The 13,621-nt window shown below is 63.2% G+C and overlaps 3 protein-coding genes across 5 annotated transcripts; 2 read left to right on the top strand and 1 right to left on the bottom strand.

The window, feature by feature from the left end:
- The first annotated feature begins 146 nt into the window (after positions 1 to 146).
- LOC139680147 (coiled-coil domain-containing protein 157-like) lies at positions 147 to 655 on the top strand. The gene has a single exon (XM_071572507.1). It carries the CDS (start codon positions 404 to 406, stop codon positions 653 to 655), a length of 252 nt encoding a protein of 83 aa, XP_071428608.1. The 5' UTR covers positions 147 to 403.
- Positions 656 to 803: 148 nt separating this feature from the next.
- LOC139679802 (coiled-coil domain-containing protein 157-like) lies at positions 804 to 8,119 on the top strand. The gene is made up of 10 exons (XM_071571863.1): positions 804 to 856; positions 1,808 to 1,979; positions 2,605 to 3,193; positions 3,508 to 3,585; positions 4,314 to 4,504; positions 4,590 to 4,757; positions 5,232 to 5,400; positions 5,750 to 5,889; positions 7,760 to 7,821; positions 7,900 to 8,119. The coding sequence occupies exons 1-10, from the start codon at positions 804 to 806 to the stop codon at positions 8,117 to 8,119; spliced, it is 1,842 nt and encodes a 613-aa protein (XP_071427964.1).
- Positions 8,120 to 8,618: 499 nt separating this feature from the next.
- On the bottom strand, positions 8,619 to 12,904 carry RNF215 (ring finger protein 215). Of its 3 annotated transcripts, none has more exons than XM_071572099.1 (10): positions 12,612 to 12,904; positions 11,783 to 11,914; positions 11,256 to 11,327; positions 11,100 to 11,185; positions 10,422 to 10,476; positions 10,081 to 10,185; positions 9,887 to 10,000; positions 9,674 to 9,811; positions 9,386 to 9,488; positions 8,619 to 9,278 (listed from the first exon to the last, which is right to left on the bottom strand). In XM_071572099.1, the coding sequence occupies exons 1-10, from the start codon at positions 12,885 to 12,887 to the stop codon at positions 9,256 to 9,258; spliced, it is 1,104 nt and encodes a 367-aa protein (XP_071428200.1). In that variant the 5' UTR covers positions 12,888 to 12,904; the 3' UTR covers positions 8,619 to 9,255. The 3 variants fall into 3 exon arrangements, with proteins under 3 accessions (XP_071428200.1, XP_071428199.1, XP_071428202.1); XM_071572098.1 differs by having other exon boundaries at positions 9,887 to 10,003; XM_071572101.1 differs by lacking the exon at positions 10,081 to 10,185 and having other exon boundaries at positions 9,887 to 10,003.
- Positions 12,905 to 13,621: the final 717 nt, after the last annotated feature.

A 13,621-nucleotide genomic window follows, 5' to 3' on the forward strand; every position in this document is an offset into this window, starting at 1 on the left:
AAGTGACGCGCGGCCGCCAGGGGGCGCGCAGTGCCGGGGAAGGGAAGGCGCGCGCGCGCTGCGGGCTGTACCATCAGCGGCCCCGCGGGGGGAGCCCCCAGAGCTGGCGCGTTCCACTGCGGGGCGGGGGGCGCCGTTACCATGGCAGCAGCGCCGGGACGCCGCGGCCTGGCCGGGCTCGCCTCCTCCTCCCTCCTGCCCCCGGTTCCTCTCGCTGCCCTGCGCTGCCCTGCGCTTCCCTCCACGTTCCGCAGCGCTCCCGCAGCCCCCCGAACCCGCGGGTGCCGCGGCGGTTCCCCCCCGGCGGCCTGTCCCGGTAGGGCGCGCCCTCCCTCCCACACCTGGTGACCCCATCGGTCCCTGGCCTGGTGGCCCCGTTGTCCCCAGGCCGTGTCCCCCCACCATGGCGCACCTCTTGGGCCACCGCGGCTGCATGGAGAGCCTGCGGGCCGACTTGCTGGACCTGCAGGCCGCCATCGCCGACGTGTCCTCCCGGGCCGGCGCCGTTCGCTTCCCGTCCTGGAAGTTCCCCGACAAGGTGTCCTGCGACTTGGACATGTCGCTGCTGCTGCAGCGGTACAGGCACAGCGAGAGCGAGCCCGAGTTCAGCCAGCACTCCCACGTGGTGCTGCTGGAGCTGCTCATCGACAGGTGACACCCCCGGGCAAACCCGGGCGGCTCCTGCCCCGGGCAGAGGGGCCAGCCCGACCTGCGGAGCCTCAGCCAGGGCCTGGGGCAGCTTTGGGCACCTCGGGAATAGAAGGATCTAAAGCTGTGAGAGTGTTCAAGGGAGGGCTGAGAGGATGGTGAAGGGCCTAGAGGGGAAGCTGAGGGTGACGACACTTGGCTTGTTCAGGTGGAGATGAGGAGACAAGTCAGACCTCGCCGGGGGCTGCAGCTCCTCCTGAGGGGCAGGCACTGATCTCTGCTCTGTGTGACAGGGACAGCACCCAGGGAACAGCTGGAGCTGTGCCAGGGCAGGGTCAGGTTGGATCTCAGGGAAAGGTCCTTCCCCCCGGAGGGTGGTGGACACTGATCAGGCTCCCCAGGGCAGTGGGCACAGCCCCAAGGCTGCCAGAGCTCCAGGAGGGTTTGGATGATGCTCTGAGGGACAGAGTGGGATTACTGGGATGTCTGTGCAAGGCCAGGGGTTGGACTGGATGATCTTTGGGGATCCCTTCCAACGTGGGATATTCCATGATTCTATGAAGTCTACTGGATGCTTTTTCCCCACATATTCCCATGATGAGCTGTGCCAGCACCTCAGCACCTTTGCCCCCATGGCCTGTAGTTCAGTGCTGAGCTTTAGGACCCAACTCTCCCTGCTCAGAGCTCCAGGCACAAACTGGCCCCAAAGGAGCAGAGCCAGCCACTGCTCCATCAGGGAGCTGAGGGCTCCTGGGCAGGTGGGACAGGTGTGTTAACCTGCCCTACAGAACCTTGGGAACACACGGGCACGGCTGTATCGACAGCCCTGGGAGGCCAAAGCCCCTTCTGCAGTGTGGGTGCAATAAATACAGCCCTAGTTTAAAAGATGAGCCATTCCCTCACAGCTGCTGACCCTAAAAATGAGGGCTGGTGCCCCAAATCTTTGGGGGGAGCTCAATCCCAGCTCCTGGAAGTGGCTGCAGGCAGCGAGCACAGCCTGACTGATCCCTCCAAACGCTGCTCCGGGGGATGATCCCGGCCTGGGAGGGGTCCCGGGAGCACCAGTGCCACCCTGCTGTGCCACACTGGCGTTGTGGCGGGGGTGGGCGGGACGTTCCCGCTGGCTGTGGCTCCAAGGTGCGCTTTCCTGCCGGGACAGGCTGCTGCTGCTGCTGCAGAGCTTCACCGGCTACGCCGAGACGGCGCTGGGCGGGCACGCGGTGCCACCGGCGCGGGGCACCGGGCCCGGCATGTCCGCGGGGCTCACGGCCAGGAGGTTCTGGAGCACCATGCTGAGACTGGGGACACTCTGCCAGCAGCTCCAGCACCAGGTGGGACATCTGGGGACACGCCACGAGCTGACTGCAGGGGTCCCTCCCCCCAGGATGTGGACTGTGGTCCTTCTCTGGGACATCCTGTGGCTCCCACTCTTTGAGTGCTGACCTGTGTGTCACATCGGTCCCACACTGTCCCCTCCCCACCTGAGTCCCTTCCCCCCGCTGCTCCCAGCCATGCTGCTGGATCCATCCTCCTCCAGGATCTCAGGATGGGTGAGCTTGGCTGCCTCTACAGCTGGAAAATAGTCTTCTCCTGCCAAAATGCTGCAGCTCTGCCAACCCCACTTGTGGGGCTGAGCTGCCTCAGATCAGTGAAATAATTGGTGGTGAAAACACCACATTCCTCCCTTGCATTTTATTTTCCCCATAAAGTTCTTACAGATAAGTCTTACAATAATCCATGTGACACAACCAGGAGACAGCACAGGGGGTGGGAAAGAAGGGATGGCCACAACAAGGGGAGTGGGGAGCAGGTTCTGCTGCTGAGGCTGCCCCTTGGTCACTGTCCCCTGGCTGCACTGCTGTCCCCTCGCCACAATTCACACCTCGGATCTGGGCCCTTATGGATGATTTCCAGTTTGATCTGGGCCCTGGTTCTGTTCTCTGCTCTCTCCCTCAGGACAAGGATTGCAGGAAGGAGATCCCCACACAGCAATCCCCTCCTCACTTGCCGGGCAGCTGGGACAGCTCCCAGCCCAGGGCCGGCCCTGGCCTGGCCCAGGGCACCCGCAGTGTCCCCACACAGACCCCGGGGTGCCCCCTGGGCTCCTGTGACACCTGCTCCAGTGCCCAGGCCAGCCTGCGGGAGGTGGGCAGAGCCATCACCAGCCTCTGCCAGAGCCAGAACATCCCCTCGGCTCTCAGCAAATTCCAGGAGGTGCTGGAGGACAGCACAGGGAGAAGGAGCCTCTCTGCAATGGACATGAGCTACTGGGCCTCGGAGCAGAGCAGGGATCTGTCCCGGATCAACAAACACCTCCAGGAGCTGCTGCAGCAGGTGAACCCAGTGAAGGCTGAGCTGGAAGAGATGAGGAAACAGAAGGAGGAGCTGAGGAAACAGGTCGAGGATATTTCACGGCAGCTGCAGGCAGAGAAGGAGACCCGAGAGCAGCAGCAGAGGAAGGCTAAGCAGAGCCTGAAGGCCAAGCACAAGGAGCATTTGGAGGCTGTGGCCAGGCTGGAGCAGGACAAGGGTGATCTACAGAGAGGTACAGAGCTGTTCCAGCATCCCCTCCCAGGCCCGGGGGTATCTGCAGGAGAAGCACGGAGTCCACAGGCAAATTTTGTCCCTGTCACCACGAGCAGGGCTTGTGCCAGGGATTTTTGTAGGGGCTGGGGGATTTTCCCTCCTGTGAGGATAAACCCCAGACACAGGATCTGGTTGTCCATGTCCCATCCCTGCCTCCTCCCTGCTGCAGCACGAGACAATCATTGGATGAAGACACTTTGGTGGTGCTTTTTTCTGCTTCATTTTAGTTTTTTTGAGGAGCTGATTAACCAGAGGGTTTTTGTGCTGATTTAGGAGCGGCTCTGCTGGAGGAGCGACTCTGCACCCTGAAGGAGGAGCTGGAGGCAAAGCAGGCGGCTGTGCAGGAGCTGGGTGAGGACCCCCGGGGTCACCCAGCTCACACATCTCCCCTCCCTTGTCCCTCTCATGGGTGTTTCACACCCATGTAGTCCCTGATGCCCCTGGGTCAGGCTGTGGAGCTGCTGGGGATGGGCAGAGGAAGGGCCTCCTTCACAGCAGCTCCCCAGCACCACCCAGTGCAGAGTGGGCCAGTGCTGGTGGGCTGCCCTCCCTTGCCAGGGCCCGTGCAGGGCATCAGGGGCCCCTACATCATGGAAGCATGGAATGGTTTGGGTTGGAAGGATCTTAAAGCCCATTCAGATTGGCCCCCATGCCATGGGCAGGGACACCTTCCACTGTGCCAGGGTGCTCCAAGCCCTGTCCAACCTGGCCTTGGACGCTTCCAGGGATGGGGCAGCCACAGCTTCTCTGCCCAACCTGTGCCAGGGCCTGCCCACCCTCACAAGGAAGAATTCCTTCCCAATATCCCATCTATCCCTGCCCTCTGGCAGTGGGAAGCCATTCCCCTTGTCTTGTCCCTCTATCCCTTGTCCCAAGTCCCTCTCCAGCTCTCCTGGAGCCCCTTTAGGCCCTGGAAGGGGCTCTCAGATGTCCCTGGAGCCTTCTCTTCTCCAGGTGAGCCCCCCCCAGCTCTCCCAGCCTGGCTCCAGAGCAGAGGGGCTCCAGCCCTGGAGCATCTCTGTGGACTTTTGGCTTCTCCCCATTGCCCAGCCTGGGCCACAGCCCCTGTGTCTCCCCAGAGCTCACCAAGACCACCTTGCTGGAGGAGCTGAGGACCACAATGGTGGCCCAGAGCCAGGTGCTGGAGCTGGAGGAGAAGGTGCAGATGCTCACAGGCCAGCGGGACAGCCTGGAGCAGGAGCTGAGTGCCACCAGCACGGAGCTGGAGAAGGAGAAGGCCCGAGTGGAGAGCGTGCTGCTGCACGAGGAGGTACAGCCGGCTCTGGAGCTGCTCCTGGTGTCAGGGCAGGGGGGAGTGGGTGCCACAGCCCCACAGAGCCTCACCCACCCCACAGTCCCTGCAGGCCAAGCAGAGGGTCCTGCTGCAGCACCTCGACAGGCTGGACCAGGAGCGTGAGGAGCTGCAGGCCAGGCTGGCAGAGGCCGAGGAGGGCAGGGCCCGACTGGCGGAGCAGCTGGAGCAGAGCCAGGAACAGAGTGGGAAACAGCTCCGGGCACAGCAGGTGAGTGCTGGCACCCAGCGGTGGGACACAGCTGTGCCACAGGGGGGTCAGGAGCTACACAGTGCCCTGTCCCACCCCCACAGCCTGAGTTTTCCAGGAGGGGCACTCTGGGACCTGGGGTGACATTGCACATGGTCACCTCCTCCTGGGACTACCTGGGGAAGAGCCCTCTCCCTCAGTCCCTTGCAGACAGGTCTCCACTGGTTTTCCCCATGCCCAAGGCAGCAGGAAGGGACAGCTCAGGCTGCTCCCACAACTCCAGTGTGCCCGTTCCTGGACATATTCCATATTTCATGGTCACACCCCTGTGTGACCTTAGAGCCAAGACCCTGCATATTATTCCTGTCCACTTCCCACTGCCATGGGATGTCCTTATCACGTGAGGAAAGGGAATTTTCCAGTGGGGTCTGAGTGCTCCCATGGGATTCCTCATCCTGCAAACCTCCCCACCTCCCCATGTCCTGTGCCATGTAGGAGCTGTTGGACACACTGAAACAGGAGAAGCTGGCCCTGGAGCAATCCATCCTGGAGCTGCAGGCAAACTCATCCCAGCTGAAGGAGCAGGTGCAGGAACTGAGGAACAGGGAGAGGCTCCTGGTGTTCTTCCCCGAGCTCCATGTCCCCACAGAGACACGGTTTGAGAGTAAGAGAGTAACAACACTGTGGGCTTGTGCCTTTGGGGCCTCCCAGAGGATCCTGCTGGCCCCAGACAAGTAATTTGTCCCACTGATATCCAGGAAGAGCTCAGGCCCTGGGGTGTGCTAAGTTGTGACATCCCAACATGCCTCTCCGTGTGGGTGCTGTGCATCCCACCTCTGGGCCAGGAAATAAAGCAGGACCAGGACACGGCAGAGCCTCATTTGCCCACAGGGTTTGGGGTCCCAGCTGCCACCTACGGGCTGGGGCAGGCTCCTTTCCTTGGGAGGCAGGAGGGATGCCCACACCTCTGAGCAGGCAGCAGCGGGCTGAGCTCCCTTGGATCTTGCCTGCAGGCAGTGGGAACTTGACAGAGGACATGGAGAATCAGCTGCAGGCCAACAGCATCCGGATGGAGGTGCTGGAGCAGGAGAACGCGCGGCTCAGGGCTGTGCTGGCCAAGGTCAAGGCAGCTGCCCAGCAGGGTGTGCTGAAGGTGAGCTGGGGCCACAGGGCAGAGGGGTGGGCACTGTGTCACCCCAAAACCACCCCATGGCCCCCAGACATCCTCTGGGGACCCCAAGAGGGACAGGCCAGGCTCCTCGTGCTGCTGGGAAATCACTCTGGTTTAACTGGAGCTGATAGACAATGACAGGGAGCTGAATAACCCCCCTAAATTCCAGGAGGATACAGTTAGTGATTTACTACAACACTTGAATCCTCACAAGTCTATAGGACCAGATGGGATCCACCCCAGGGTGATGAGGGAGCTGCAGAAGAGCTTGCCAAGTTGCTCTCCATCATCTTCCAACAGTCCTGGCTCTCTGGGAAGGTCCCAGATGATTGGAAGTTCGTGAATGTCACCCCAATCCACAAGAAGGGCTGCAAGGCTGACCCTGGCAACTACAGACCTGTCAGCCTGACCTCGGTGCCTGGCAGGGTTATGGAGCAGTTCATCCTGAGTGCAATCACACAGCACCTTCAGGGTGGACAAGGGATGAGACCCAGCCACCAGGGGTTTAGGAGGGCAGGTCCTGTCTGACCAACCTGATCTCCTTTTATGATCAGGTGACCCACATGTGGATGAGGGGAAGGTTGTGGATGTGCCTGCCTGGACCTCTGCAAGGCCTTTGACACTGTCTCCCATAATATACTCCTGGAAAAGCTGGTAGCCCATGGCTTGGACAGGTGTACCCTCTGCTGGGTTAGGAGCTGGCTGGAGGGCCCAGAGAGTGCTGGTGAACAGGGCTGTGTCCAGCTGGTCACCAGTGGTGTCCCCCAGGGGTCCAGTCCTGTTTAACATCTTTATTGGTGATTTAGATGAAGGGATTGAATCCATCATCAGCAAATTTGCTGATGACACCAAGTTGGGAGGGAGTGTCGACCTGCTGGAAGGCAGGAGGGCTCTGCAGAGGGATCTGGATAGACTTGAGAGATGGGCTGATTGCAATGGGATGGAGTTCAACAAGGCCAAGTGCAGGTCCTGCCCTTTGGCCACCCCAACCCCTGCAGCGCTCCAGGCTGGGCACAGAGTGGCTGGAGAGCAGCCAGGCAGAGGGACCTGGGGGGACTGAGGGACAGGAAGCTCAGCAGGAGCCACCAGTGTGCCCAGGTGGCCAAGAGGATCCTGGCCTGGATCCAAAGTAGCGTGGCCAGCAGGCCCAGGGCAGTGACCCTTCCCCTGGACTCTGCCTTGGGGAGGCCACACCTTGAGTGTTGTGTTCAGTTCTGGGCCCCTCAGTTCAGGCAAGAGAATGAGGGGCTGGAGCGGGGCCAGAGAAGAGCAACGAGGCTGGAGAAGGGACTGGAGCACAAGTGCTGTGGGGAGAGGCTGAGGGAGCTGGGGGTGTTTAGCCTGGAGAAAAGGAGGCTCAGGGGAGACCTCATGACTGTCTGTAACTCCCTGAAGGGAAGTTGTAGCCAGGTGGGGGTTGGTCTCTTCTCTCAGGCAACCAACAGTAGGACAAGAGGGCAGGGGCTTAAGCTCTGTCAGGAGAGGTTTAGGTTGGATATCAGGAATAAATTCTTTGCAGAGAGAGTGCTCAGGCATTGGAATGGGCTGCCCAGAGAGGGGGTGGATTCTCTGACCCTGGAGGTTTTTAAGGTGAGACTGGATGTGGCACTGAGTGCCATGATCTGGTAATCAAAGCGGGGTTGGATTAAGGGTTAGACTTGATCTGAGGTCTCTTCCAACCCAACCGATTCTGTGATTCCAACTGGTGTTGGTCGAGGTATCCAGGGCTGGTTCCAGCCCTTTTATGTCGCTGTGGCCATTGTGTCACCAGCTCAGCAGTGACACTGCCAGGCCAGAGGCTGAGAGCTGGGGGGCTGTGGATTTTCACCCCCCCTTCCCTTCCCTTCCCCAGCTCATCCCTCAGGCCCAGCTGGGGTCCCAGCTCCATGGGAAGGCCATCAGGCAGGACACAGGGTGAGTAAGAACTCAGAGGAAGGGGCTGGGGGTGGGTTCCCTGCTCTTCCTCCCCTCTAACTGCTCCCAGCACTGCAGGTGGCCCAGCAGCAGAGGCAGCAGTGACAGCAGTGACGGTAGGGACAGCACAGGGATGCTGGGATGCATCAACAAGGCCTGTCATCGAGCTCTCAGCAGCCAGAGCTCCAAGCTGCTCCGGACAGAGCCCACACTCCATGCCAGACCCTGCCTGTCACTGCCGGTGGGACGTCTGGGGCTCGACACGCCCTTGCACCACAGGGGGACCCACCACAAATAAACAATGATCTAATTTTCTAACAAATTAACTGTTCCTTGAGCAGCCACCTGCCCTGCCCGGAGGGACCTCGTTAACAGGTCTTAGTGCGCCAGGAAGGAACATTCCCTTGGGAAACCTGGGCTCTGCTGGTTCGTGGCGGAGCTGCTCCAGGGATGTTCCTGGGAGCTGGAGCTCAGTTGCTCATGGCTACGCTGCTGCTGAAGTCAGCACAGCCCTGCCTGTGCCAATGCCTGGGCACAGTGTGTGTTATCTCATGCCAGGAACCATTCCCAAGAGGGGACTGTAATGTGGCCACACTTGAAAGAGGAAGTTAGAGCTGGGCTGGGATGAGAGGAATCGCAGCCGCCCTTGGCCCACAAGCACAGCCACAGCCTGGCAGTCATTCCCTGCTCCATGAGCACCCAAAGGGGCTGGGGACCACTGAGCCACTGGCACAGGCTGGCTGTGACCTCTGAGCTGCCTCAGCAGCCCCATGAGCCCCAAACAAGCCACACAGTCAGTCGTTGCTCTGTGTTTAATAGAATGGACACGTGCCATGCCGCAGCCCGTGGGGCAGGAGCTGGGCAGGGATCACAGCACAGCCCCAGTCACCGTGCTGGGCGAGATGAGCCCTGTGCTGGCTCTGCAGCAGACTTGTGCCATCCTTTCTAATAAGTTACTATAAATAAAGCGTCCAGCCCCCTGCCCTCCCACAGCGAGGCCGTGGGTCACCCCACAGCCCCGCCAGCCCCACCCCTGGCAGGTCCCCCCTCTCAGAGGGGCTGGCACCACAGCTGGGCTCTGCCCACCCTGCCACGGCCACCAGCAAATAGACAAAAAACCCAAGACTTAGAAAAATTCCCATGAGCAGGGCAAGAGCATGGCAGGTTCAGGACCCTCCCGGCCTCCAGCCTGACCCCATTACACCCATGGATGCCCCTGCAGCTTCCCTACCCGGCACTGCCCGTCTGGACCCCCCACCCCTCTACTCACGCCCAAAGAGAGCCAGAGTCCTTCCCTGCGGTGTCCGGCGCTGTGGTGGCACAGCCACACTGACCCCGCTCCAGCACCAAGTGCCGCTTGCTGGGCACCCCCTGCCCCCCTCCCTCTCCCCGGAGCGGCCGTGGGTCTGTCCCTGGAGCTCGTCCTCAGGCCAGCTAGCTGTCCGTGCAGCAGTTCCCTGGAAGGGACAAGCATGGAGAGCCATGGCACGGGGAGCCTGGAGGCCTCTCAGTCCTCCCCAGGGGTGACCCGGGGGGCCCAGCCAGGTGCTGGGGCAGTTCTCACCCAGGATGTTGCGCTTGCAGAGAGGGCAGGTTTGCTGCAGCAGGAGCCAGGGATCCACACAGTCCCGGTGGAACTCGTGGGAGCAGGGCAGGACCCGCAGCCACTGCCAGCAGGGAAGGGAGGGAGCATGTGAGCAGACCCAGGTGGCTGGGACAGAGCCAGACCCTGGCAGGGACAGAGCCAGACCCTGGCAGGAGCATCCCATCCCTGGCCAGCAGCAGGAGCCTCAGCTCAGGGTGGTACCAGCACTGGTGTCCCCAGGGTGGGACCCAGGCTCCCCAGTCCCACCTGGCTCTTGTGGAACTGGTCCAAGCAGACGGCACAGCTATCGATCTCGCAGGCCCGGCTCCGGGGCGGCTTCCCAGGGTGGTACCGCCGGGTTTTCAGCGCCAGCAGCCGCCGCCGAATGTGCTGCTTCAGGTCCAGCTGCGAGGGCAGAGCTCGGGGTCAGAGCCCGCCCACCGCTGCCCCCGGCACGGGGCACAGAGGAGACATTCCCACCTCGGCATCCCGCTCCGACAGGTCCTGCCGCGACTGGCGCTGGGCCTGCACCATGACGCCGGTGCAGAGCAGGAGGGCGATCAGCAGGATGGTGTTCCACAGCTGCTGCAGGTACTTCTGTGGGGACAGCGTGGGGGGCTGAGCCGGAGACCCCGCCCCACTCCCGGCCCCGCCAGGCCCCCCTGGTGCCCTACCTGGACCTGTGAGCTGCTGTCCCCGGGGCAGATGACCCCCTGCCACTCCCCGTAGAGACCCCCTCGGGACAGGCCACAGGTCGACCACAGGGTGAGGGTCACTCCCTGCAAGGTGGGACACGGCATTGCTGACGGTCACGGCAGCGTCCGGTGACGTTCCGGGGAGGAGGAACCGCCAGCACTGCCACCTGCCCCGCTCCCACGGGGACACCGAGGCACTGTGGGGCTGGGCCCTGCTCCCTCCAGCTGCTCCCATAGACTGGGGAAATTTGGCTGGGCAGTCATGCCCTGCCCTCCCCCACTGGGAGAGAAAAGAAGAGGAGGACAAAGGCCTGACATACCAGGTTCTCCAGCAGCACTGCCTGGTACGTGATCTTTGCTGTAGCCCGGAGCCCCCTGTGAGCAAAAAGAATTGTCAGTTCCATGGGCACAGAAGGATCTGGGCACAGCATCCCAATGCCAGGGAGCACCCCTTTCCCACAGGGACTGGCAGCACAGGATAGGCACCCATAGGGACAGAGGAACACACAGAGGAGGTGACAATGAGATACTTCCTCCCCAGCTGTGCCCAGCCCTCAGGGCTCTCCCAGCCCTGTCCCTCAGTTTCCGCATCTATGACTCCATGGTAGTGATCCCGATGTCCCACATGTCAGGAAGACCAAGAGGGTCCCACTGCTGCAGGCAATGGGCACAAACACCCCCAGAAGTGTTGGGGATGCCAGTGCCATGCTGAGAGTCCTAAATCTCTTGGCTGAGGCCACCTGCACCCCTGCTGCCATGTGGGGACCCATGGAAGGGCTCCAGCACTGGGGAAGAGCTGGATCTGACCCAAATCCTGCTTGGAAACACGTCTCAGCCCCAGCTTGGCACAGCACAAGCAACACTAGCCCATAAAACATGACATGCAGGGTAAGAGATCCCCAGGGCAGCCCCAGCTGGGCAGGGAACAAGGGAGGGACGAGACAGAGGACAAGGCAGGGCCCAGGCAGGGCCCAGGCAGGGCTAAGCCCAGCCCGTACCGCAGCAGCGCTCCCAGCAGCCTGGTGACGTTGTCCGAGGACTGGATGACGATGACAGGCTTGGCCAGGAGCTGGGACACGTCCAGCTGTGCCGGGGGAGGCAGAGCCGTCAGCGGGGCCCGACCCCGGCCCGGCCCCCCGCGGGCACGGCCCTACCTCACGGATGGCGTTCTGGTTCAGTGCCAGGATGAGCAGGGCAGAGGCCCCCAGCACCAGCGCTCGCTTCATCTGCGGGGACAGCGGGGACACGCTCAGGGGGCAGCTCAGCGTGTCCCCAGCCAGCCCCTGTCCTGCTGCAGGGAGCACCCAGTGCCTCTGCCACAGCTGAGGGGTCACGGGGGACCCAAAAGGGCCCCATCAAGGATCCCTGTGCCACCAAGCACGAGCCAGGACCCCCAGCCCCTGGTGAGAAGACACCCCAAGTGACACCTGTGAGGGTTTGTGACCCACCAATACCACAGCAGCCCCTGGGCCGGGCAGAGAGAATGAGGACCAGGACCAAGGCCAGGGCGAGGCAGAGGGGACAAGAATGGGGAAAAGGGACAGGGCCAGGCAGAGAAGACCAGGATCAGGTACAGAGGGCAGGACAGGGCTGGGCAGAGAGAACAGGGCAGGCAGAGGGGACAGGACTGGACAGTGGGGACAGGGTCAGGCAAATGGGACAGGGCTGGGCAGAGGCTCACCTTGGTGACGACAGCAGTAGTGAAGGACTCCTCCTTGGCCCCGCGGGGGCCCTCGGGTGGCTCCTCGGTGCCCACGGGCACCACCCCGATCCAGCTGTCGGCAGCGCCCAGCTCCGGCTCCGCGTCACCCACCTGGGGCACGGCAGGGACAGGGACAACTGGGATGGACACTCAGGCTCTGGCACCCCCAGAGCACCCTCATGTCCCTGAGTGCCCTGGGGAGCTGGGCATGGGGACAGGAACAGCAGCTGGGGTGGCACAGGGGACAGGGCCTGGCCCCCGTGTCCCTGCCCCTGTCGCTGCCTGCACCTCCCCTGTTCTGCTGGGCACTCCCGGGCAGCGGGACCCCCATTGCCTGCCCTGGTCGGTGTCTCCCACTGCCCTTGGCCTCCCCACCAACCCTCAGTGCCTCCCAGTGCCCTCCAATTCCCACTGCTTCCCCTCCCCATTCCCCTTCCAGTGCCCAAAGCCAGTCCCCCAGTGCCCACTGCCCCAATTCACACCGACCCCTCTCCCTCACCACTGCCCTGCCACTGCCCCCCGGCCCCGCGACGTGTCCCAGTGCCCTCCAATTCCCACTGCTCCCTATTCCCCTCCCAGTGCCCAAAGCCAGCCCCCCAGTGCCCACTGCCCCAGTTCACACCGACCCCTCTCCCTCACCACTGCCCTGCCACTGCCCCCCGGCGTGTCCCAGTGCCCCCCAGTTCCCACTGCTCCCTTCTCCTCGTTCCCACCCGGCTCCAGCGACCCCGTGCCCACTGCCTCCCCAAAGCCTCCCAGGGACCCCCAGTGGCCCCTGCTCCCCCCACTCCCGGCCGGCCCCGCTCACCAGCACCAGGCGGCCGCGGATCTCCATCTCCTCCCGCTCCCCCCGCGGGCCGCCCCGCCCCGGCCCGGCCCGGCCTCCCCCCGCGCCCAGCACGGCCCCGCGCAGCGTGTACGAGCCGCCGGCCGCCGCGGCCCCGCCGCCGGCCCCCTCCCGCTCCGGCCCGGCCGGCCCTGGCCCCGACACCGCCACCTCGACCCTTGCGGGGGTGGCGGGGCCCGGCCCGGCCCGGCCCAGCGCCAGCAGCGGAGCGAGCAGCGCGGCCCGCACCGCCGCCATGGCCGCCCCGCCGCGCCCCGCGGCGCCCCCTGCCGGCCGGGAGGACCCGCCGCCATGGCCGCCCCGCCGCGCCCCGCAGCGCCCCCTGCCGGCCGGGAGGACCCGCCGCAACCACCCGCCGCGGGCAGGGGGAGCCCGAGAGTGGGACAGGGATCGGGACAGGCATGGGGATAGGGATGGGGATGGGGATGGGGATGGGGATAGGGATGGGGAGGAGGATGGGGATGGGGATAGGGATGGGGATGGGGATGGGGATGGGGATGGGGATAGGGATGGGGATGGGGATAGGGATGGGGATAGGGATGGGAATGGGGATGGGGATGGGGATAGGGATAGGGATAGGGATGGGGTTGGGGATGGGGATGGGGATGGGGATAGGGATAGGGATGGGGATGGGGATGGGGATGGGGATGGGGATAGGGATGGGGATGGGGATGGGGATGGGGATGGGGATGGGGATGGGGATGGGGATGGGGATGGGGATAGGGATGGGGATAGGGATAGGGATGGGGATGGGGATGGGGATGGGGATAGGGATGGGGATGGGGATGGGGATAGGGATGGGGATAGGGATGGGAATGGGGATGGGGATGGGGATAGGGATAGGGATAGGGATGGGGTTGGGGATGGGGATGGGGATGGGGATAGGGATAGGGATGGGGATGGGGATGGGGATGGGGATGGGGACAGGCATGGGGATAGGGATGGGGATAGGGATGGGGATGGGGATGGGG

Source organism: Pithys albifrons, chromosome 17, assembly GCF_047495875.1.
Source record: "Pithys albifrons albifrons isolate INPA30051 chromosome 17, PitAlb_v1, whole genome shotgun sequence".
Classification (NCBI taxonomy): domain Eukaryota; kingdom Metazoa; phylum Chordata; class Aves; order Passeriformes; family Thamnophilidae; genus Pithys; species Pithys albifrons.

Bases quoted from the DNA above. Each gene is read 5' to 3' on its own strand.
- RNF215 (XM_071572098.1), bottom strand. From the start codon at position 12,887: ATGGCGGCGGTGCGGGCCGCGCTGCTCGCTCCGCTGCTGGCGCTGGGC. The intron at 11,915-12,611 runs GTGAGCGGGGCC...GCCGTGCCCCAG, and splicing joins TCCGCGGCCGCCTGGTGCTG to GTGGGTGACGCGGAGCCGGA. The intron at 10,477-11,099 runs GTACGGGCTGGG...TTTTGCTCACAG, and splicing joins CTGCTGGGAGCGCTGCTGCG to GGGGCTCCGGGCTACAGCAA.
- LOC139680147 (XM_071572507.1), top strand. From the start codon at position 404: ATGGCGCACCTCTTGGGCCACCGCGGCTGCATGGAGAGCCTGCGGGCC.
- LOC139679802 (XM_071571863.1), top strand. From the start codon at position 804: ATGGTGAAGGGCCTAGAGGGGAAGCTGAGGGTGACGACACTTGGCTTG. The intron at 3,194-3,507 runs GTACAGAGCTGT...GTGCTGATTTAG, and splicing joins CAAGGGTGATCTACAGAGAG to GAGCGGCTCTGCTGGAGGAG. The intron at 5,890-7,759 runs GTGAGCTGGGGC...TCCCTTCCCCAG, and splicing joins CCCAGCAGGGTGTGCTGAAG to CTCATCCCTCAGGCCCAGCT.